At 35.4% G+C, this 24,660-nt stretch overlaps 1 protein-coding gene across 1 annotated transcript in view; it reads left to right on the forward strand.

Annotated features, from left to right (window-relative positions):
* Positions 1-177: 177 nt before the first annotated feature.
* Positions 178-24,660, forward strand: part of LOC121380544 (low-density lipoprotein receptor-related protein 4-like) — a 111,969-nt gene continuing 87,486 nt past the window's right edge. Inside the window, exons 1-2 of the mRNA XM_041509398.1 lie at positions 178-275; positions 22,224-22,361. Of these exons, the coding sequence (XP_041365332.1) occupies positions 230-275; positions 22,224-22,361 (184 nt within the window). The 5' untranslated portion in view covers positions 178-229. The remainder of the gene's footprint in view (positions 276-22,223; positions 22,362-24,660) is intronic.

Consider the following 24,660-nt stretch of genomic DNA (forward strand, 5'->3'; position numbering starts at 1 on the left):
GTGGCCGGGCGATCAAAAAAGGAAATGTTCGGAAACGCGCCAACGAATCAACTACTATTTTGATAGGCTGGTTAAAAATAACATCGGTGTTATGACCTCCCGGAAGCCACAGAGTGAGTGAGTGGCTCGGCACTGCAGAAGCTATATATGTTATACAACTTTGACCTGAATGTTTGTGTAAACACGGAGTACTACCAAACGGACTTATGTCGTGCATATTTAATAAAATATGAGGGTTTTGGCTGCAGTGTTATCACTATGTGCACTACTTCATGGTGAGTATAATCGTAAATGTTTAATTCGCATGCTAACTTTTTTTTTTCGTAGCAAAACGAAACGTCGCATCGTTGGTGCAGTTTTCCTGTCCAGAAGATCAAGTGTGCTATAGCATGACCCATTGACCCCAACTGTCCACTAATCTGTGCTAGAAACCAACTGTTTGTTATGATCAGTAGCCACGATTTTACTTGAATTTGTTTTGCCCGACTAAAGGCAGATTCGGATTGCGACTTGCCTGCAAATCTCAGGAACGCAACATAGGGTGTTAATAAACAAAACTGTTGGGGGCCCTATAAGGTTGATCAACCAGATAAAAAAATAAGAAGCAAACTAAATTAAAAACATACTAAATGATACTTGTACCTACATTTCACTATGTTCTGGAAGCAAGTGCTGGTGGCACTGGGTGAAGTCCTGTCAGCTGGGTGTGACTGTTATGTAGTCAGAGTACTATGTCATTCAGAACTAGACAGACATTTGGACAGTTTGGATCTGCTCTCTTGACCAGAGATAATCTATCATAAAACATTGAATTTGTAGGCAAAATATTCTTTTCGATTAACAGCAAGGGATCTTTTATATGCACCATCCCACAAACAGGATAGTACATACCACAGCCTTTGTTTCACCAGTTGTGGAGCACTGGCTGGAATGAGAAATAGCCCAATGGCCCCACCAACAGGGATCAATCTTAGATTGATCTCGCATCAGGTGAGCGCTGTACCACTGAGCTACGTTCCACCCCCCACACTACAGGAAGAGATTCGACTAATTCTCTGGTTAAACACATAGGTGCTGACAGGTTTCTTCCTGTGTGTGTACTAGTGGTTACTATATGAAATATTTAACGTCAAACATGGGGTTATTGTTGTATTAAATTGGAAATCATTGCCTACCCTGTGGTAGGCAGCAATTTAGTTATCTCTTGCTGAGAGAGCGATCATAGCCATTGAGATGTCCGTCTAGCTCTCGAATGGCAGAGTACTCGGGCTATGCAATATGGTACTTGGGGTGAGGTGGGAGTATATTGTGGGAGCCGTTATTTGGGATGGAAGAAGTGTTTGTCCAGTTACGTAATGTTTTCAAAACAATTCTTATTTTTATTCATAAAGTAATATGCAACCAGCCAGTCATTTTGATCCTTAACATAATCCTTTACATTTGAAAACGCAGGCGAGTGATAAACCATTCACCTCATAAGCTCCAAGTCACTTAATAGGTGTTTTCAGTTCCATAGTTCTAAAATTATTGAGTGAAGCTTACACATACTGACAAAAAGAAGTTTTCAATAACACACATTGAACAATCACAGATTCAGTATACTGATCTTCAAACACTGGGGCAGGCCGCATTGTGTTTTAAAGCAGCCTCTTTTCAAACAACCAGCAGCAAGCGCGCTGTTGTCATATTTTTAGATGGATGATAAAAAATGATAAAAAACTTCTGAAACGGATGTGATGTGATAGACCGCTTAACAGATCTATAGTTTGATGGCAGATCATATACATTGGACTAGTTAACTTCCATCTTAAAATCTTTACTCATTTTAACCTCATTTTTGTGAAAATATTTATGTGTGAAAAAGTTGATCACAAATCTTCATGTCAATGTCTTTGTTGTACTGGCCAATGTTTGCTTAAATGTTGTAAGTACTCCCTGCAAAAGTTGTTGTAGTCTGTTGTAGTCTGGCCAATGTTGTAAGTACTGTTGTAGGCTGGCCAATGTTGTAAGTACTGTTGTAGGCTGGCCAATGTTGTAAGTACTGTTGTAGGCTGGCCAATGTTGTAAGTACTGTTGTAGGCTGGCCAATGTTGTAAGTACTGCTATAAAGCACAGAACTAGTGTTCAGTCTGAAAATGGTATTCAGATATTCAACAGGGAATATTTTGTTCAGTATTGCATCACAATTAGCTATTTAAATTCCAGAGAAAGGTACTCAAATTTGAAACAATAAACAGTAGTTGCCAATCAATTTTCATTTGACTAGAAATATTGCTAATAAAGATTTTTGAAAATAAAATATTTCCATTTCGATGAAAATGACGAGTGAATAGTTGAATACACGTGTATACATACGAATACCAACTAAACAACAACTGACTCCCACTGAAACTAGACTAAAAACAGAAATTCTGTTATGGTTAGTTGAGGTGGGGTGTTGACAAGCATTATTTAATTTTGAAGGGGGAAGTGGTCACAGCATAACAATATACATGGATGTAAGAAGCCCTGTCTCACCATCTAGACAAATTCAAAAGTAATCTTACAGTAGATGCCAACTACCCAGTGTTTAAAATGTGCTAAGCTAATTTTCCTTTCCTTTCATAACTACAAACAATACATTGTTTGTCTGTTTTTATGTTCATGTACATGTATATATGTCGCTATTTTATTACAGACTAAACAGTATGAATACATTGTATCCATAACAAACAGCCATTGTTCTAGCCATTCAGAAATCACAGCAGAAATTCTATTTTGGCGGATGTGGAGATAGATTTACCATTTAATCTCAAAATGGTTGTAGTTAATTTAGCTTTTAGAATTAAAACTAGTTTGTTGTTCTGACACCACAAGATCTTGGACAGATGCCAAGCTTTTTATTCAGTTCTTGGGGCAAGTAAAATAACAGTTTTATTGTTTGATATCTGTTGAGATCATTTTGAGGTATGGGTTTGGTATTGCAGTTATCATGATGAGGCAGGCGATGATGAAACAAGACCTCTTAGACCACTTTGTAACATTGGGCCTCTTTAGGTTTGTGGGAAGAAAAACAAATTGTGATATTTTTATATATTTATTTTCAAAAAGAAATCTGAATGTTTTTGCTATTTATTTATATTAAGCCAGTGATCATGATGACAATTTTAAATTCGGTCATAAATATTGCATGGATGTTAATTCATTTGGCACTAATTATAAAATGTGGGTTTTTTAAATTTTATAAGCAAAAGTTGATTCTGGCAATACATCGAATGAAACTAATGAGAATACTTAGGAAAAATTACATAAATTAGTCAAATTAGAGTGCATACAGTCATGGCTTCTAGATTATGGTAGCCCCACTCCCATGGCTAGTGATATTCAGTGTTGGGCTAGTAAATAACTACTATTGCCATGCACGATGGCTAGCGAAAAAAAGTTGTCAAATGCTGCATTTAAGTCTATTTTGTAAATATGAATATCCTGTCCCCAACCTCACCCCCAAATCTTAGTGTTTTTAATCGCTATCTCCATCTTTAGATAACATATTGATTATTAGTATTAGTAAAATTGTATTAAGTAAAGTAGGGCTAGTGAATTTTTAATTGTGGCTAGTAAATGTTTAAAATCATTGATCCCATGGCTATTGGTTTTTGTAAAAATTCTAAAAGCCCTGATGGCATACACCAAGAATGCCGAATCACACTTCACCATGTGTGTCAATGCAATCAATGCACCAGCATTGCATATATCTAACCAATCACATGGCACATGCAGACTTGTGGGATGGTGTTTCAATCTTCGACCTGAGCAAAATCAAGGTGAGCTGAAGATCACTCTCCTGAGGTGAGGATGTTAGACGAGCAGTTACATGAACTTTCAAATAAAATGTATTAAATTATTTATTATACACGATCAGTTTATCACTCTTCTAAAACATTTGAGCCAAATAGAGGGGAGTGGGAGTGATTACTCGCCTTTCCTGGTGTTTCATTTACAGGAAAGTCTCTGTCACAATTATCGAACATATAAAAGTAGGGTGACATCCAGCGATTTAACTGGCAACATATCCACATTGTTTTGGTTCAGTTAGTGTATCCCAAATGTTATGCTGCAGGATCTGGTCATGTTGAGGTTTCTGTCAATGACCACTAACTTAGTCCTTTGGGTTGCCGTGATTTGTCCCAAAGTCATAACTCCACCACGTCCTAACTAACTAGCTTTAAAGACACAGTTTTGGGTGTAACACTAATACACAGAAATTTGACCGCATGATGCTGAAGGAAACAAGAGTGCACATTTCCAATTGGAGATAAACTGCCATCAGCTATTGGGTGTCACAAATGGTTGAGAATAGATGCTATTTGCACCATTTGAGATGAAAGTTGGTACCGAACAGCGGTTAGTACAATGCTGTAATATCAGAGCCAGTGACGAACAGTTGATGACAATAGCCAATGAAGTCCAGGAATGGTCTGAGCAGTCAAAGTTGCAGATTGGAACCTGTGGCAGAAGTGTGTGGTTGGATTTCATCATTACTGGCGAATGATCATTACTGGTGTTCAACCACTTCGGGGTTGATCCCTTAAGTACTGCTTTAGTTTGTCGAAGACATTGTCACGGATTCCATTCTTTGCACATGTATTAAAACAAAGGGCAATTTCCCATTGTGGTGTTCATATTCCAACAGCACAGTGGCTTATTAGCAGTCATCAAGGGATAAGCATGGCATTGAATACGGTGATGCAATAGGAAAGAAAATGAGATTTTCTGACAATGATATGATTGGAAAAACAGCAAAAAATTTGCCACTGAAAATGGGTTGATTTACAGTTGGCTAAAGTGTAAATTACACAAATGTCTCATGAAGCCCACCCTTTGCACACTGCTAGCTACCATCGGACAACATGGTTCCATGCTGGTGGGCTGTTCATGTTACTTGATGATTGGATTTAAAACCATTTGTCAAGTAAAGACAATTTTATTTTTGAAAAATTGACATCACAAAACATTTTGGTATCACAGATGTACATGTATAAATTATATCTAAAGTCTGTGTAGTGTGCTGTGATAAATTGTATTTAATATTTATATATATATTAAATAACAGCATTATAAATTATACATTATATGTTTATAAATATAATTTGTGTATGCATACCTGAGCCAAGTTGGTTAAACCCTGGGTTAGCCTGGTATTTTTCCTTTAAATATATTTGAATAAATATAAAGAAGATTTCAATTTAATTATGCTGTTCTAAGTCAGGTTTCAACATATCTGTTCAATTGTTCTTTGTAGTCATTTAATATCTGGTTTTGAACATTTTTCTTAACCACTGATTAAACTAACATTTGAACAACTGTCCCCTGTATTACTGGAAACACTCCCACACTGTACAATAAATATATATTGAAGAGTGACAACAGGGACAGAAATAGGAAATAAAATATGGCATGATGTCATTAAAAACAAAAAGAAGCCCAAAATATATATGTCCTGCTGAAATAAGGCAGCATGTATATATGGAAATAGGACAGCATGGGGTGAGGGGACGGTTTGAGATATTGTGGAAACTGAGTTCCTCTAAGGTATTCATGAATTTTAGAGCATTATGGAATTAAAATAGAACCGATTCACAAGCTAAATAACAAATGATGTAAATATGTCTCTTGAAAGATGGCCTGCGATTTTGTGTTTTATCATGTTAATTTCTATTTCACCTGCTAGGTCTAAACAATGGACTGATTTTTGTTTTTCGCAGCCAGCTATTTCGAGCCCCGTGACAACCAAAACTAGTTCTATATGTAAATGTCCAATATCATGGTTTTCAGATTTATACGTTTTAACATTTAAACGTTTCTGTAAAATCTGAAAAGAAAGCAATTTTATTTATTTATTCAAATTACATGTACATACATGCAGCTTTCCCTCATAAATATTACATGTATGTCCCTCCAAAGAAACTACATTTTTAAAAAAAAGGTGGTCTTGTTTCATTTTTGTACCAAATGAACATAACTACATCATTTACATGCAATTCTGGTTGGTAGGATGCAAAAACCAATGACTGGTTTTTAGATTAATTTACAGCAAACTACACTTGTACTAAGCATTTTTTTTTTTTTTTTTAAACAATTTCAGGATTTCTATTATGTACATACATATTTGAATTATTGAATCTTAGTTCACATTCATGATTGTATATCTGCGGTTCGACTTGGAGATTGATTGGAAATATATTGTGTTATCTAATTTTCTGCTAGATTGGGTTTGTATTTTGCGGCTGTGCCACTGAGACCCGTAATAAATGACAATCCGGCTGCTTCAAGACTGTGCAATTACCGACATCTGTGGATTTCCTTGTAAAGTAGAATTGCTGGCCAACTCCTGCCACGTTAATGTAGATTTGGAAATCATTCCTCTGGGAATGACAAAACCTGCATCATCCATCTTCGGAATTTATTACATGTACAGTACATGTAACTTGTACCACACACGGGCAGAAAAAAACTTATGCTATAAACTAAGGGGTCATTCAACAGTTATGTAACATTGTATGGGTGTGGGGGTTGATGTGTAGTGTTACAAAATATGAGGGGTGGGAGAGAGTATTTGTCAACAGTTATGTAACATTATAAGGGTGTGGGGTTGATGTGTAGTGTTACAAAATATGAGGGATGGGAGAGAGTGTTTGTCAACAGTTATGTAACATTGTAAGGGTGTGGGGTTGATGTGTAGTGTTACAAAACATGGGGGATGGGGGGGAGTATCTGTTGAGTTATGTAACATTATAAGGGTATGGGGGTTGATGTGTTGTTACAAAACATGGGGGATGGGAGAGAGTGTTTGTCAAGAATTATGTAACATTGTAAGGGTGTGGGGGTTGATGTGTTGTGTTACAAAACATGGGGATGGGAGAGAGTGTTTGTCGAGAATTATGTAACATTGTAAGGTGTGGGGGTTGGTGTGTAGTGTTACAAAACATGGGGGATGGGAGAAAATGTTTGTCAAGAATTATGTAACATTGTAAGGGTGTGGGGGTTGATGTGTAGCGTTACAAAACATGGGGGATGGGAGGGAGTATCTGTTGAGAGTTATATAACATTAACAAAACTATGTGTTATTTTTATTTATATATTAAATCTAGGCAGTCAAAGCCCGTTTTTCTTTTATATGATTTTTTACTTTAACAAAAAATAACATTGATATTAATGCAAAATAAACAAATCAAATGAAAACCCACTAATGTTGGTCAGATTACCTCACTGTCCGCCGCCGCAGTGAAAGGAGGGGGCGATGGTGACAAGGGGATACATGTAATTAATTAATACAAGGAGGGTAGTCTTAGCTTTACAACATCTTATTGGGGGAAGGAGATGGTATTTAAAAATGACCAGATTTTGCATTACAGTAAATAATTATTGTTCATAGTTAGAACTGTTAGAATTATTTGGAAAGACATACTAAATAAGATTCCATTGCTCCTGCACTTGTTTATTATTAAAGTTTTTGATAAAATCCTTCAAATCCAAAACAATCATCGAAACATGTTGTTATGTTCTATCTGAGATTCCAGATATTTTCATTGTTTGAGCAAATTTTACATCTCAGCTCTGAGCTTTTTGTAGCACACAATTGTATAGTACATGTAAATATAATTGAAGTGTTTGTAACTTGCAGTTCATTCTTGTAGTGTGTGTTTTGTGTGTGGGATACCATTTATTAATTTAAGTATGCTGTACTGGGTATACATTTTACAGGCATTCGATCAGATGCATTTGTCTCCTCCATCCAATTATTTTGCACCATTAAAACAAACCATTAGTTCATAGAATTAATTAATTCAGGAATGTTGTAATTATGATAAATAAATGTTAACACATGTGTACTTTAAACATTTGATGTCATATGATATTGACTCCTTATTGATTAACAAATTTTGTTCTAGAGTAGTTAATACCTTTTATTAATGCAGAAACATGTATGGGTCAGACTTAATCTCAGTGCTATGATAATGTTGTGTTTGACTGTTTTACAAATGTTTGAGAAAGTCACTAGCCCGCACAGAAACTATGGCTAGTGCCCTAATGTATTACAGTAGATAATTTCCATTAGCCGGAACCGAGGGAAAGTGGATTTGTCGAACCCTGTGTTCTGTTCTTATTAATTTTATTTACAAAGTTTGGTTTTGCTGTCTAATAACATATAAAAAAAATTTTATTGTGTATAAAAATCAACGTTTAGCCATGTACATTTTCTGTTTTGGTTAAGAACATGTATACGTGTACATATATGTGTATGTATGTATATATATATATATATATATATATATATATATATATATATATATATACTTTAATGAAAAGCAAGCCAGTGTGAGCGGCAGAGTTGTTTAACTTGTGTCTGCACGTAATGAGTTGACATTGTCTCACTACCAAGTAGCTGGCCTGCTTCTCAAACACACAACAGAAGCATGCCCTTGTTGAAAGAGAATCATTTCCAGTCGAAAATCAATATTGAAAATCCTAGCCACTTCTTAGTTTTGTCATCCTTTGAATATTGCAACTGTTTTACATGGCCAGCTCATAGTGGCGGGCTTCGTTTGAAGCTCCCCATCCATCTGTACTGGCCTAGAAAGAATTAAGTGGTGTTTATGCAAGATTAGCGCCTGCATGCTTGTTTGACTGGGCAGATTCAGTTTCTCTATCCTCAGATCAGATGTTATCATTGGATCTGAATGCTTGATGAAACATACTGTTTAACTTTGAAGGGGTTAATTTTTGTTGATTATAATGCACAGATTGTAAAGTTTAAATATTATGACTAGACTGGTTGAATTAGCAAATTTATATTTTAGTTTCATAGGTTCAACACATACATACATATATAACTGCTTATACATGCATACATATATGCAATGCATGCTTACTATTATATACATACATGTGTACATACATATGTTATATATATACAGTTGAATCCCATTGGCTCAAACTTGTTAGTGCTCAAGAAAATGTTCGACCTATTGGATAGTTCAACCTAACCATTCAGTCAACATCGTGTAAGTGAACTCATAACTTTTTTTTATCTTTTTTAAAATTTTTATTGTCCCCAGAAATATTTGGCAGTGTCAGGGTTGAGGTGCCCTGAGCTCACTGAAGTACACATATTTTAATTATATTTCATATATATATATATATATATATATATATACACACACTGTATATACAGACTGTTTACATGTACACAATGTTATTGTTTAAAACATATACTGCATTAAAAAAACTCATCCACTCACCTATTCACACATACACACACACACACACACACCACACACACACACACACAAATATCCATGTACTTCAGTTTTGATACATGTCGGTAATTAGTTTTAATTATTTCTGGGAGCAAGAAAGAAGAAAGGGGAAAAACGAACTCGGGACTTCATTTTTGGTTCAAGCATTGTGGTATATTCGATCCTTCCGACCGGCCTCGGTGGTGTCATGGTAGGCCATCGGTCTACAGGCTGGTAGGTACTGGGTTCAGATACCAGTCGAGGCATGGGATTTTTAATCCAGATACCGACTCCAAGCCCTGAGAGTGCTCCGCAAGGCTCAATGGGTAGGTGTAAACCACTTGCACTGACCAGTGATCCATAACTGGTTCAACAAAGGCCATGGTTTGTGCTATCCTGCCTGTGGGAAGCGCAAATAAAAGATCCCTTGCTGCTAATCGGAAGAGTAGTCTATGTAGTAGCAACAGCGGGTTTCCTCTCAAAATCTGTGTGGTCCTTAACCATATGTCTGACGCCATATAACCGTAAATAAAATGTGTTGAGTGCGTCGTTAAATAAAACATTTCTTTTTTTCTTTCGATCCTTCCGAGTTCGACCCAATGAGATTCTACTGTATATGTGTGTGTAAAATACATGCATTTAAAATCATATACACTCACACACTATCATTTGTGACATTTTTTAAAATAAAGCAGCAATAATACAAATGCAGCAGCTTAGTAGTTTTCCATTTTTTATTTGGCAAACATGGGCCAATTTCTGTTTTACATGGACATCTGTTGGAGATGTCTTCTTTTACAATGTGGGTTGACACTTTTCTCTTGCATCTGGCCTGCGTTACTGAAGTTGTCTTGAATTAACATTGCAGTTAGCCAGCTTTAGTTCTTTTTTTCAGTCATTAAGATGTTTTGTTGACCTACATCTGATTCTGGCTGATGAAGTGTTCATGCTTTTCATACAAGATGTGAACCTCATGGCCAATATGTTGTCCAAGAAAAAACAGAATGCTGAATGAACTTTAGTTTGGATTTCTCAAACTGTTGTTGTTTTCACTCTCAAAATTAATTTTAGTTACATGTTTTGGATGTTTGGCAGTGCTTAAATTGGTTGGAGATTTTTTTTTACAAGATGATTAGGATAAAGCATACATGTAGGTGACACCTGGAAAAATAAAGCTGACGATTAGTGTAACACGAAGATGGAAACATTAAGTACTGCCATCAGGGGATTTCCGTGAAGATCACGTTTCGTGTGTGGTGGAAACATCAGGTGTATTGGATTGTAGTGTAAGACTTCATTGTGAACACCTGCATGGTGTGGTATCAACTTCATGAATGAAAAGCATGCACTACAAGAGAGACCATAAGCATTGGAACGTGCCAGAAATGAGGTGGGGGCAGAAAATGGTATATTAATTTGCCTTTGAACTGTGTGGGATAGCATAATCCTCAAGCAAATGCCTATAGAGGACCTGCACCCTGTTCTACGAAGCTGTCTTAGCTCTAAGATCAGTTTACGTGCACAGCTACCATATATACTTATGGTCATCTTAGTGCTATGGTGGCTTAGTGGATTGGGACCTAGAACATTAAAAGTTAATATTTGTTAATGTTACATTGTTAGTATTCTATCTATAAAGGAAGGAAGGAAATGTTTTATTTAACGAAACACTCAACACATTTTATTTACGGTTATATGGCGTCAGACATATGGTTACGGACCACATAGATATTGAAAGAGAAAACCTGCTGTCACCACTTCATGGGCTATTCTTTTCGATTAGCAGCAAGGGATCTTTTATATGCACCATCCCACAGACAGGATAGTACATACCACAGCCTTTGTTACACCAGTTGTGGAGCACTGGCTGGAACGAGAAATAGCCCAATGGGTCCGCTGACTGGGATTGATCCTGGACCAACTGCGCATCAAGCGAATGCTTTACCACTGGGCTACGTCCTGCCCTCTATCTATAAAGGTGTTCCTTGTTTGAAATGAAACATAAAAACAGTAATTAATGATTCCTAAGCTTAGGATCTAGTGTTAAAGGGGCAGGATAACATGTGTAGGTAGTTGGCCTTGGACTTGGTACCTTCCTATGCTTGTGCCCAGGGTCCGAGATAGCAGACTGCAAAACACCTGCTAAAACATCAAAACCAATTGCAGGTCATTTTTAAAAGACAGATGTATGGTACAATTCTCTCATGTGCTGTTTAGCTCATGATTCCATTATATTTAAATTCCATAATGTTCTAAACTGCATCTCAGAAGTCCTAATTTTTCACACACTATACCAAACTTTCCCCCTTCCCCATGCTGTTTTATTTCCAGGAGGCCATATTTTTTTCTTTGCAGTATACATGTATGTATATTTCTTTTGACCTGCTGTTTTCAAAACAAATATCAGGTCATATTTTACTTCATATTTTGAGCCCTGTAATGTAATATTTTTCAAAGCTCATTTTGTTACACCTAGGCTATATGACTGCATGTAGTTCCAATATCCAATATATGGCTTTCAGTGTAGCCTAATACCTGCATATTTCTTAATTTGCAAGTATCGGGTGTGAAATAATATACCTGAAGGCAAGAAAATTATTCTTTTTGCATATCTTCATTTAGCAGGTATCTTTTATTATTATAATGCACATTTGTATTTGACATACTGCATGCAGCACAGGCTGAAAGATTAAAAAACATCTGGTATGTCAGATGAGGGTCCAAGGATCAATCCTTTGATCTGTCACACACTTCATTTGAGTGTTTTTAAATAAGCTTCATGTATCTCACTCTGTATAATATTCAAGCTGCAGAATAAAGTGTTGAATATAACCATGGCAGTATTTTACTCTGTGTAATATTCAGGCTGCACAGTAAAGTGTTGAATATAACCATGGCAGTATCTTACTCTGTGTAATTATAAATATTCAGGCTGCACAGTAAAGTGTTGAATATAACCATGGCAGTATATTACTGTGTGTAATATTCAGGCTGCACAGTAAAGTGTTGAATATAACCATGGCAGTATCTTACTCTGTGTAATATTCAGGCTGCACAGTAAAGTGTTGAATATAACCATGGCAGTATCTCACTCTGTGTAATTATAAATATTCAGGCTGCACAGTAAAGTGTTGAATCTAATCATGGCAGTATCTTACTCTGTGTAATATTCATTGAATCAGGCTGCACAGTAAAGTGTTGAATATAGTCGTGGCAGTATCTTACTCTGTGTAATATTCATTGAATCAGGCTGCACAGTAAAGTGTTGAATATAGTCGTGGCAGTATCTTACTCTATGTAATATTCAGTCTGCACAGTAAAGTGTTGAATATAATCATGGCAGGATCTTACTCTGTGTAATATTCAGGTTGCACAATATAAAGTGTTGAATATAAACATGGCAGTATCTCACTCTGTGTAATATTCAGGCTGCACAATAAGGTGTTGAATATAGTCATGTCAATGTTTTACTAATGAGTGTATTATTCAGGTTGCATAGTAAGTGTTGAATATAGTCATAGCAGTATTTCACTGTGTATAATATTCAAGTTACACAGTAAAGTGTTGAATATAGTCATGACGATACTCTTTTTTAAAACAGCTACATAAACATGATCTTATTGGCGTTTCTCACACATGCAACTTGACTTCCATTTGAGTTGAGTGCATGGCTTTCTATTTCAATATTAATAGAAGGACACTTTCCTTTTTGTGTGATTTGACATTCAGCATTCCATGACACACACATTTTTTTGGGTCACGTTTACTCCATTATCACCATTATTAGAAAATGCTAATCTTTTATGGGACTCCATATGTGATATGGGCCCAATGAATAAGTAAATAGCACTTCCCTTCTAATGTTTGTTTGACATTTACTGCTTTTTGAGTTATGCAAGGTGTTCTGTAAGACATTACCAACTTTTAGTTGAACATTACTCGCATTTTGAATGCTACGTAAATTGTACATGTTTACAGGTATATATATATATATATATATATATATATATATATATATATATATATATATATATATATATATACTCTTCAAAAAAAGTAGGGGAACTCTAATAAGAATTTACAGTTGCCAAAATTGTAAGGTATATTAGCTGTGGGGAATGGTTATATGATAATAGTGAATTAATTGGGCAAACATTACAACCGGTAGTTCAGTATTAACAGTAGGTTTTATGACCACCAAAGATCTTGAAGGACGATTGGGGTCAAAAGTGAAATTTGAAAGTTGACGGGTTTTTTTCAGGTAAATCACAAATTCAAATAATAAAAATGACTAAAAACAAAACAATAACAACCGTATGATCAACAGAATGAAAAAGATTGACAGAAATAATGTTCCACAGTGATTAATGGACCTTCCTGGAAATTGTCAAAATCGAGAATGACACCCCACATGCACGTGTACGGAGCAACTGCGTGATGCATGTGCAAACTATGGAATGTATTTTGATGTGTTGATAAACAGACCTGAACGTTCTTTGTTAGAATGTGTGTGGTCAAAAGGTATGTTTTAATATTTCAGGTTCCCCTACTTTTTTTTTTGAAGAGTATATATCCTATATCCTAGCATTTATACAAGTACAAAACCAGCCTCGGTGGCGTCGTGGCAGGCCATCGGTCTACAGGCTGGTAGGTACTGGGTTCGGATCCCAGTCGAGGCATGGGATTTTTAATCCAGATACCGACTCCAAACCCTGAGTGAGTGCTCCGCAAGGCTCAATGGGTAGGTGTAAACCACTTGCACTGACCAGTGATCCATAACTGGTTCAACAAAGGCCATGGTTTGTGCTATCCTGGCTGTGGGAAGCGCAAATAAAAGATCCCTTGCTGCCTATCGGAAGAGTAGCCCATGTAGTGGCGACAGCAGGTTTCCTCTCAAAACCTGTGTGGTCCTAAACCATATGTCTGACGCCATATAACCGTAAATAAAATGTGTTGAGTGCGTCGTTAAATAAAACACTTCTTTTTATACAAGTACAAAGCATGCAGTAAAGTACATCATTTATGACCCCATCTGTGTTATGATTTAGGTGTGTAAATATATAATTTATAAATAAACATGTCTAAGCATTCTGGGCAACATTCCTTTGAAGAACTACATTGCAAGCATAAAATACAGTAGGCCTGTGGAATTATAGGAACATTTACTAGCCAGCCAGGTTAGTAAACATGAAGTCCACTACTTTGCAGGTGGTGTTGTTATTTAGACAGAGATTTCTTCCCATTAAATTTCATTGGGTTTTTTTATATTTCACACTCAGAATCAACTAGAAATTATAATTATTAGGACTCACCCAATGGACTAGTGGATTTAGCCTTAATTTGCCCAAAAGCTTTTCTTTTTTTCCTTTTGGGAACATGAGGAAGTTGCCCCAAAGCCTTTTTGCCACTTTTGGGAAATTAATTTAGTGGGCAAGTGTATTGCCACAGCAGGTTGCTGTATTAAAAAAAGAAAAGAAAAAAAAAGTATATATATAATATGTATATGTATGTATGATAATATTGATATATTGTACAATGTATTTACTGCACATATGGTAATAGATAAGCTGATATCACTATTAAATGTTTTAGCAGCTTCTGTGGACTTTTTAAGATAACCAATTGGTAAATTACAGGTCATATGACTGTTTTGGTATATACTAGTCGTGGTGCACTGGCTGGAACAAGAAATAGCTTAATGGGTCCACTGACGGAGATCGATCCCAATGTTGTCCTTTTAAGACCAATCAATTTTTTTTATATATAAACAATATTAAAATTGATAAAATCATACTTACATACATAGTGTGGGTTGGCCCCCCATATGGGTTGCACCCAACCCCCCAAAAACACCAAAAAAACAAACAAACAACATCAACAAAAAAAAAAAAAAAAAAAAAACCAGTGAATGTTTACAGATCTACATACAGTACCTGAATTTTCCATTAGGTTTCACACAGTTTACAGCTGTTGAAGAGGTCAGATCAAAAGACAGTTCAGGGTCACACAATATGCCAGAACCTGTTTTTATCTAATTAGTATAGCTTCTGTTGGTTTCAATTCACAGTGAGGGTTTTTTATTTTTATATTTTGTGATTAAGTTTCCTATGAAAGTGTTACTTTTTCTAGTGGGTTTTTTTTTGTTGCTTTTTTAAACATTTCACTGTATGTGGGATCAACAGAGACAGTAATGACCACACATGAATACCAAGTGAGTCTGCTGTCGAAATACATTAAAAACAAAACCGTGTGACTGGGCCACCCAAGAGAATAAGTAAATGAGGAACTTATTGTGGCTATATGCATTTTCCAAGTGATTTCAGATAATTTTAAATACTTTTTACAGAATAGAAAAATAATGCCAGCAACTGATTTTTCCCTACTTAATTCTTATGTACCTGTATGTTTGTTATAAAATAATATCTCTAATAGCTATACAAAATATTTGATATAACTGATGTACACATTAAAATCAATATATTTTGTTACTTGAATATGATACCTACATGTTTTTTTAATCACACCCCTGGACAAACATATCCATAAAAACCAATCTAATTAAAATTAGCTCCACTATTACATGCGGATCTAAAGACAGCCAGTTGGAGCTCATGTCCACCAATCAAAACCTTACTTGCAGAATCTTGCCAGTGATTTAAAACTAACAACACTGTGTAGTCCCCAATGTCCAGGTAACATTTCGTCTGTAAATAATAATTTAAATATTGACCAATCACACTTTGCCTTTTATAACGTTATTTGGGAGCATACAAATTCTAAAAATATCGGGTGAGTCTATTTTAGTGGCCGCAGTACAGCGAACCATACCAATACGTACGGGGTGGGTTATCAGTCTTCAGTTTTACATTACAAATTATTTATTTTATAAAATAAAACATGTTTTAAGGCATTCGTAATTCACACGAAACATTTCGTATACCCTCAGGATAATTCGGAATGTTTTCAAATTATTTTTAAATCACTGGCAGGATTCTGCAAGTAAGGTTTTGATTGGTGGACATGAGCTCCAACTGGCTGTCTTTAGATCCACATGTAATAGTGGAGCTAATTTTAATTAGATTGCATAAAAACAAACATAATTGCTCCTGATATTTTATACATGTACATACATTGTAATAATTTATACTAATTTTAAAAAATGTATTTGTCTTAGAAGTTATCGACTTTAGCAAAAAACCCAACATGGCAACAATGTTAATGGTTAAAAATTTTACATTTTATTTATACAGTAATTATATCACTTCTTGTTATGCATATAGAACAGGATTTTATTTCTAAAATTTGACTTGACACCCATGGCTTTAACACTGAGAATTGTAGTGTCATTTTACAAAAAAAATTGGGAATTTTCAGTTTCATTTCAATAACAACTTATTAAGCTAAGTTAGAATTCAAAAGGTAATGCTATACATGATGTATTTGTGTTTATTCAAATAAATAGATCAACATTACTGTGCATTACAAAACAATATTGGGCAGGGAAAGTTTGTCAAGTAAATGAGATTTACATTCAGATTTGGAATGTTTTTCCTCCAAAATTTGGAATAAAAAATGACATAGCTTCTGGTGAATGGTGGGGAATGATGCCCATTATCAGAGTCTAGAAACATAGGTGATAAAACCCTGTAGTGTATATTTAAGTAAATGCATTTAATTATTATATTCATTGGCAGTGGAGACAAAAGAGTCTACCTTTTTTTTTTTTTTTTTATTTTTTAAACTTCAGTTTCTGTAAAAAGCGACCGGCCTAAAAAGCGTCGTGTAAAACCTATCGGTGCATGCTGGTTCTACTGGGTTCGGATTACTGTCAGAGGCATGGGATTTTTAATTGAGTGCCGACTGCCAAACCACAAAGTGAGTGCTCCGCAAGGCTCAATGGGTAGGTGTAAACCACCATTTCACCGACCAGTGATCCATAACTGGTTCAACAAAGGCCATGGTTTGTGCTATCCTGTCTGTGGGAAGCGCAAATAAAAGATCCCTTGCTGCCTGTCGTAAAAAGAGTAGCCTATGTGGCGACAGCGGGTTTCCTCTAAAAACAGTGTCAGAATGACCATATGTTTGACGTCCAATAGCCGATGATAAGATAAAAAATCAATGTGCTCTAGCGGCGTCGTTAAATAAAACAAACTTTACTGTAAAAAGCGAGAGTAAAACCTATCGGTGCATGCTCCATTCTGCAGCAATATAATTACTGACAGAGGTAAAAAATATTTTGAGTGCAGACCTGCCAAACACAAAGACAGCTGCTGATGTATGTCCATGTTATAACACAAACATCCATTTTAACACCACATAAAGAAAGTGTAGAGGCTTTTTTCATCCCTCGTTTTCTATGGGCTATGGGTCCTGTTTTCGAGTCAGTATCAGCTGCCAGTCAAGGCAAGGGTAAGCTGGTTCTGTGGCATGTTATTTACATTTTCTTTGTTCTTGTGTGCCATGGAAAAGACACTGTGGAGTCAATTAATGGCTCGCCAACAAAGAATGTCAAGACATAGATTACCACGTTACTGTAAATGCATGTGTACGATATAGTCCCTGCTTTACATAACAAAAACAGATAAATACATGTAAAACTCAAAATGCAAAACACTTAACTATTTTCCAACAAAATATTAATTATTACACACTTGTTTTTCACTAAAATAAAATTTCCAAATTATTCTTAAAATTCAGCTATTGGCGAATTTGTCAAATGGCAGAGCTAGCCCTGGCACTTACTTGCTTATATGTATAGTTAGTGTAATAATTGTTTTACCCTCAGCATGGTCACACCACAGGGGCGGGGCATAGCCCAGTGGTAAAGCACTCACTTACTTGCTTATATGTATAGTTAGTGTAATAATTGTTTTACCCTCAGCATGGTCACACCACAGGGGCGGGGCATAGCCCAGTGGTAAAGCACTCACCTGATATGTGGTCAGTCTAGGATCAATCCCTGTCAGTGGGTCCATTGGGCTATTTCCCATTCCTGCCAGTGTACCACAACTAGTATATATCAAATGATATGGTATATGCCGTCCTGTCTGGGATAATGCATATAAAAGATCCCTTGCTACTAATGAAAAAATGTAGCGAGTTTCATCTCTGAGACTATGGCAAAAATGAGAATTAATTATACATGTAAACTTAATGAGCATGTAACAATAGTCCTTCCCACAGGGAACTTTTTTTTTTTTTTTCATACAATGAATTTTTTGCAGGTTATTTATTTCTGAACCGATTGTTTTCTAAACTGCACAAAAAAGAATGGTTTTTGTATTTCCAAAACACTCTTTTTACGTCATACCAAACTGAAATTATTTACAAAAACATTTTTGTAGGAGGTGGAATGGACTAGGGGTTTTGTTTTAGGGTTTTTTCACATACAGAATTAAAAAGAATGGGATAATTGATTGATATACAAAATAAAACTTATTATAGTGATCTTGTAAGGTTAGATAAATTGCTAGGGTATATCATTTTGAATTTGTAATGGTAAAGTCAGTCTAAACAAGTGTATAGTTAGGAAACATGAGCTAAAACAAGAATAATCGAGAATATCTTTAAGGATGAGAATAGATGCTTAACATGACAAGTTAACCTCTTTGTACCCCAGTTTGAGTCATCATTTTTATATCCCTTAAGTATGTAAAATGATGGTAATGCTGGTACCGGTATGTGTAAGCAAATTCAGTAGAGCAATAAATTTTAATCTGACACACACATGTCAAATACATGAATGGTACATAGACGAGTACATAAGCAATAAAATAATGACTTCATATGTGCTTAAGATCTTAACTGTCTCTGGCTAAGAAAGAGAGGAAGGAGAGAAAAAACGGAACATATCTGTCTGACAGAAACCAGATCTGATTCATATCACATCTGTCGGGAGTGCCACAATGTTTTGTGAATAATTTCAATCACACTCCACTCTGGTGTGATTGGAAACAGCCAGTTCTCTGTGAGTTAGGCCACATGGTTGGTCTGGGAGGTTAGGAGTGGAGATTTTACACAACTCTGGTACAACTGGGTGTTCCAAGGGAATCTTATCTTGATCTGTTGCTCAGATAGTAACATCTGATGATGGCTAGTTGTTGGGCAGATGTAATGTTGTGTGAGATATCAAGATGGCAAATTTAATAAAGTGGAAATGGCTTTCTTATTCTTTATATATGCTGTTTTTTAATGTTTTATATTATATTCTTTTGGCTTTTTTCTTTGTTGTTTTTTGTCACATTTTGGGGGGTTTTCATTTCTCTGAGGGTTTTTCATAATTCAGTTAACTTTTTGTTGTTTTTTGTTTATATTTCTACAAAAAAAAATGAAGATCACAACTGAAAAATTAAAAAAATAACCAGTATAAACCAAGTGCTTTTTCTTTCTCTTTTTTCTCCAGAAATATTCTAAACATCATATGTTAGTTTTAAAAATTATTAACTGGAAATGAAATAAAATGTAAAATTTTGTCACAACTTTCTGTGAAGATATTTTTAAAGTTTTGAGTATTATAATTATATAAAACAGGCAAAATAATTTATATGGGCCTTGTTTTCACTTTTACTGTAACTGTCACATATAATTTAAAAATTAGTATGAAAATTCTGTATTTCATTTAAAAATCATGCATATTAATAATAATATAGTATATTTATTATGTTTATAGTCGTTTCAAACTATTATTGTAAAGTATCTTATTTAATTCAAAAACATTAATTTTGGTATGTTTACGGTACTTCAGTGTCACTAAATTTTATGAACATCTAGAAAGCTGACCTTTGATTGGCTGCTATCTGTGTAAACATGTACATGTAATATATTCTAGGTTCTGTGAGATAATATGCATTCGTTAAACTTGAGTTAAACTCTTCCCACTTTATTTCAAGATAATGAAGCTGACATGTAATACATAATTAACAAAGTTATGTCACATTATGTATCTCATTACCTCTGTTACAGTTCTAACCTATTTTGCTGGGCATTTATCAAAACAAAAAAAGAACACCCCAAAACATTGTCTTGCAGCTTCAGTTTGTTTCCCCTTTTAAGCGTTTCCTGAAAACAATTAATTGATAGGATCTGTTGGTTGCAAGTTTTTTAAATTACATTGTTATTTTTTTTATGTAAATGCAGAACTATTAAAATCTAATTATGCTTGAAATAATGTAGATTGTATGAGCAGTTTCACAACAATATACATATATAATAGTATAGCTCAGTGGTAGAGATTCCACCAGACCTGGAATGGCTTAGCAGGATGATTTCCCATTCCAACCAAAAACTTCATGTTTATTTCCCATTCCAACAAACAATATTTATTTCCATTATTAAAAAATGGAAAAAGTAAAAAGTTTGTTTTGTTTAACAACACCACTAAAGCACATTGATTAACTAATCATTTGATAATTTTGATACTTTTATACACACGTACCATGCCTTTTAAAGAATTGCTGTAGTGTTACTGAAAGATTTCCTTGACAATAAAACTCAATAGCTTGGGCCACAATTTCTGTGTTATAAAAAAAGGTTTGTTAATAATAAGTCCCAGAGAAAAAAAACCCATATCAGAGACTTGCATATACGGTATTCTAGATTTACTTTCTGTTTTTGATGAGGAGGTGGATCCTTGACAGTGCAAGTAATCAAGTTTGTCATGCACTGCTTACTGTTTAATTGAGCCTAAATTTTATAATTAAGTTGGCCTACAGTAGATTATACAGACTTACTTACCTTTTTTCTTTTTTTGTTCCTTGGTCCACTAATAATTGTGAAGGAAATTAAACTACTAGCAATGTAGGAAATACATTGTATAAACATTTTATTATTTTATCCAACAAAAGTTACTTTAAACCAACACTTCCAATCTGTTTAGTATAAACTAGCAAACAGATTTAGTATACAGGAGCATAATTTAGATTTTAATTGATTATTATTAATTCAGTTATTTGTTGGTTTGCGCAAACTGATGATCATTGATAGAATTTCATCTAATTCCCAATGACAACATTACCTCTTCCTGATTGACACACCTTAAGTTTATTAATCAGTGATGTTTTTTATATCCCCATTCCTTTCTCTCCCCCCGATTTGCATCTTATTTCTTCCTTTCTTCCCGATCTGGCAGTTCCTCCTATCTTCCAACTTTTTTCGTTGTCCACCTCCACATCCCAGTTCTTGTATCCAACTGCTATAGGAATTTGTGGCCAACCATGCCACACCTGATTGCTTCGGAAAGAGTCCAGTGTTAATAACTGTTAATCATTAATCCATGTCTTCATTAGTACAGGTAGATTGCAGGTGGTGATTTTTTGGTGGCTGTTGCTACCACTCCAGCCGTCTATTTTTCATGCAATTTTGCAACTTCAAAGCTAATGAACACCTTGATGGTATCTATTTCAATTATCACAAGTGACTACTCCACCTATACTTAAATGACACAAACCTGTAATGGTGATGTCACATAGTATGAGAATAGCCAATTGTGACAAGACAACATTACCATTTTTATGCAGTTGCTCTGCAATCAGCTATTCTAATATGACGTGTATTTATCAGTGTTTGCAACTGTTACACATATTTCAGTGATCACAAGAAATGACTCGGCCTGTACCTGATTGACATAAACCTGTACGTGTACTAATCGGTTTTAGTGACTGTTACACCTGTATATTTCAGTGATCACAAGTGATGTCTCGGGCCTGTACCTGATTGACATAAACCTGTAAGTGTACTAATTGGTTTTAGTGATCGTTACACCTGTATATTTCAGTGATCACAAGGGGTGATGCGGCCTGTACCTGATTGACATAAACCTGTCAATGTACTAATCGGTGTTTAGACCGTGACACCTATATATTTCAGTGATCACAAGTGACGACTTGATTGCATAAATCTGCAAGTGTTTTAATCTGTGTTTGTGACTGTTACATCTGTCTATTTCAGTGATCACAAGTGACGACTCTGCCTGTACCTGCCCTGATCACCTATATCCATGTGGTGGTCACTGTATCTGCATTCCTCTGCAGTGGGTCTGTGATGGTGACGACGACTGCGAGGACCGCCATGACGAACTCACCTGTGGTAAGTTAAACAAATCTTCTTTTGATGTTCAGTACAGGTGGGGTGGCAGACACAAACTGCAATCATACAGTCAGACCTGTGTTTAACTGAAATGAGGTACTACCATAGGTAACCAGCTGCTTAATTTAGGTTAATTCGAGATGGCATCTATTTAGCCCAGTCAGTAAAGTGCTTGTTAGTGTGCTTTAATCATAGGATCAATCCCCCTCTGGGGACCCTTTGGGTTTTTCCTGTTCCAACCTTTACTGAATGACATGTACATCAACGGCCATGGTGAGTGCTGTTCTATCTATGAAAGAGTGCTAGCAGTGGGAAAATGTAGCCAGTTTTCTCTGAAGACTGTGTTAGAATTAACAAATATTTGACATCCAGTAATCAGTGATTTGGTGGTGCTGTTAAACAAAACTAAAGTTTATAAAAGTTTGGTCTATTTAACAACATCACTAGAGCACATTGATTTATGAATTTATTAATCATCGGTTTTTGGATGTGAAACATTTGGAAATTTGGATGTATGGTCTCGGAGAGTAAAACCTGCTACATTGTATTTCCATTAGTAGCAAGGGATCTTTTCTATGCGCCATCCCATAATAGGACAACACATACCACAATCTTTGATATACCAGACTGGAATGAGAAATACAGGGATCAATCCTAGCTCCGACAATGCATCAAGCGAGCACTTTACCACTGGGCTGTGTCCTGCCCCCATTAAACAAAACAAAAAAGAAACCAACAGGATAATTCTGGTATGTCTAAGGAGAGGGTCTTTACCTCCACCCCAATAATTCTGTCTCAAAGAACCAAGTTGTTTGTACTAAATACTAAACTTTTTATGAAGAAGAAGAAAATAGGAGAATTAATAAAAGCCTTGGTGCATTGTACCGATAATTTTAACATCCTGCCCTTCTACTCAAAGCGATTATTAAAAATGCATATACCTGCATTTGTCCTGATGAACGTTCCCCTGCATAATTTACTGCAAGCGAACCTGTTCAGGCATTTTCTGGACATTGTGTTTCTTAATTTTCTTATTTGAAATTTCTGTATTTATAAATAAAAAATATAGGTTGTCAATTATGCCTTGTCACTATAATAGAACCTTTATAATTTATTTCAAAATCAAATAAACCCAAATCATATATACATTTTTGTATGGGTGGAAAAAAATAAATATTGTCTTCCACCACTCCGCCACTCTGCACTCCCGAATACGAATCCTTTGACCATGTGACCAGTCTTAGCTACAATTGTACGTGTACTAAGTGACTTAAATGGTAAAGATTGGTAGTGACAAGATAACGTTTAGGAATAACATGTACATACCCTTTTGTTACGGTGGCATGGTCTAAATGATTTCATCCGTGTGTATGTACAATGCAAGAAAGTGTCACATTTGTGTACATGAACATTAACCCAGAAAAAAAAAAAAAGGCTCATAAAAGATATCTGATGGTCTGAAGTCGGCTTCTTTAGAAATTTAAAATTGTGCCAGACTTTGTGTCTGGTGTGGTGGAAGGATATACCCCGGTATTACTTTCATTCTTTAATTGGTTCAGTCCCTATCTGATAAAAGAACTGTTTATGGCACTACACGAGTGGCTACACCTCAACACCACGCTATATGTTCATGTACATGCAACTTGTCCATCATCAGTGATGCACTGGTTAAGTCACTGATTGTAATTTATAGATTTAAAGCTGGTATGTACTGGGTTCATATCCCATTGGTGGCTCCAACCCATAATTGAGTGTTATTATTAAAGGTAAATTTTGTTTTTGTTTAATGACACTACAAGAGCACGTTGATTTATTAATCATCTGCTAATAGATGTCAAACATTTGGTAATTCTGACATATAGGGCCAAGTTTATGAAGCCTGTTTTTCTTAGACGCAGGTATTTAAGCATTGTAAATGTATGTAGTTACACACATGTAAAACATAAACATGTATTTAAGCATGGTAAATGTATGTAGTTACACACACATAAAACATAAACAGGTGTTTAAGCATGGTAAATGTACGTAGTTACACACACATAAACAGGTATATAAGCATGGTAAATGTACGTAGTTACACGCGTGTAAAACATAAACAGGTATTTAAGCATGGTAAATGTACGTAGTTACACACATGTAAAACATAAACAGGTATTTAAGCATGGTAAATGTACGTAGTTACACACATGTAAAACATAAACAGGTATATAAGCATGGTAATTGTACGTAGTTACACGCGTGTAAAACATAAACAGGTGTTTAAGCATGGTAAATGTACGTAGTTACACGCGTGTAAAAC

Source organism: Gigantopelta aegis, chromosome 9 (genome assembly GCF_016097555.1).
Source record: "Gigantopelta aegis isolate Gae_Host chromosome 9, Gae_host_genome, whole genome shotgun sequence".
NCBI lineage: Eukaryota > Metazoa > Mollusca > Gastropoda > Neomphalida > Peltospiridae > Gigantopelta > Gigantopelta aegis.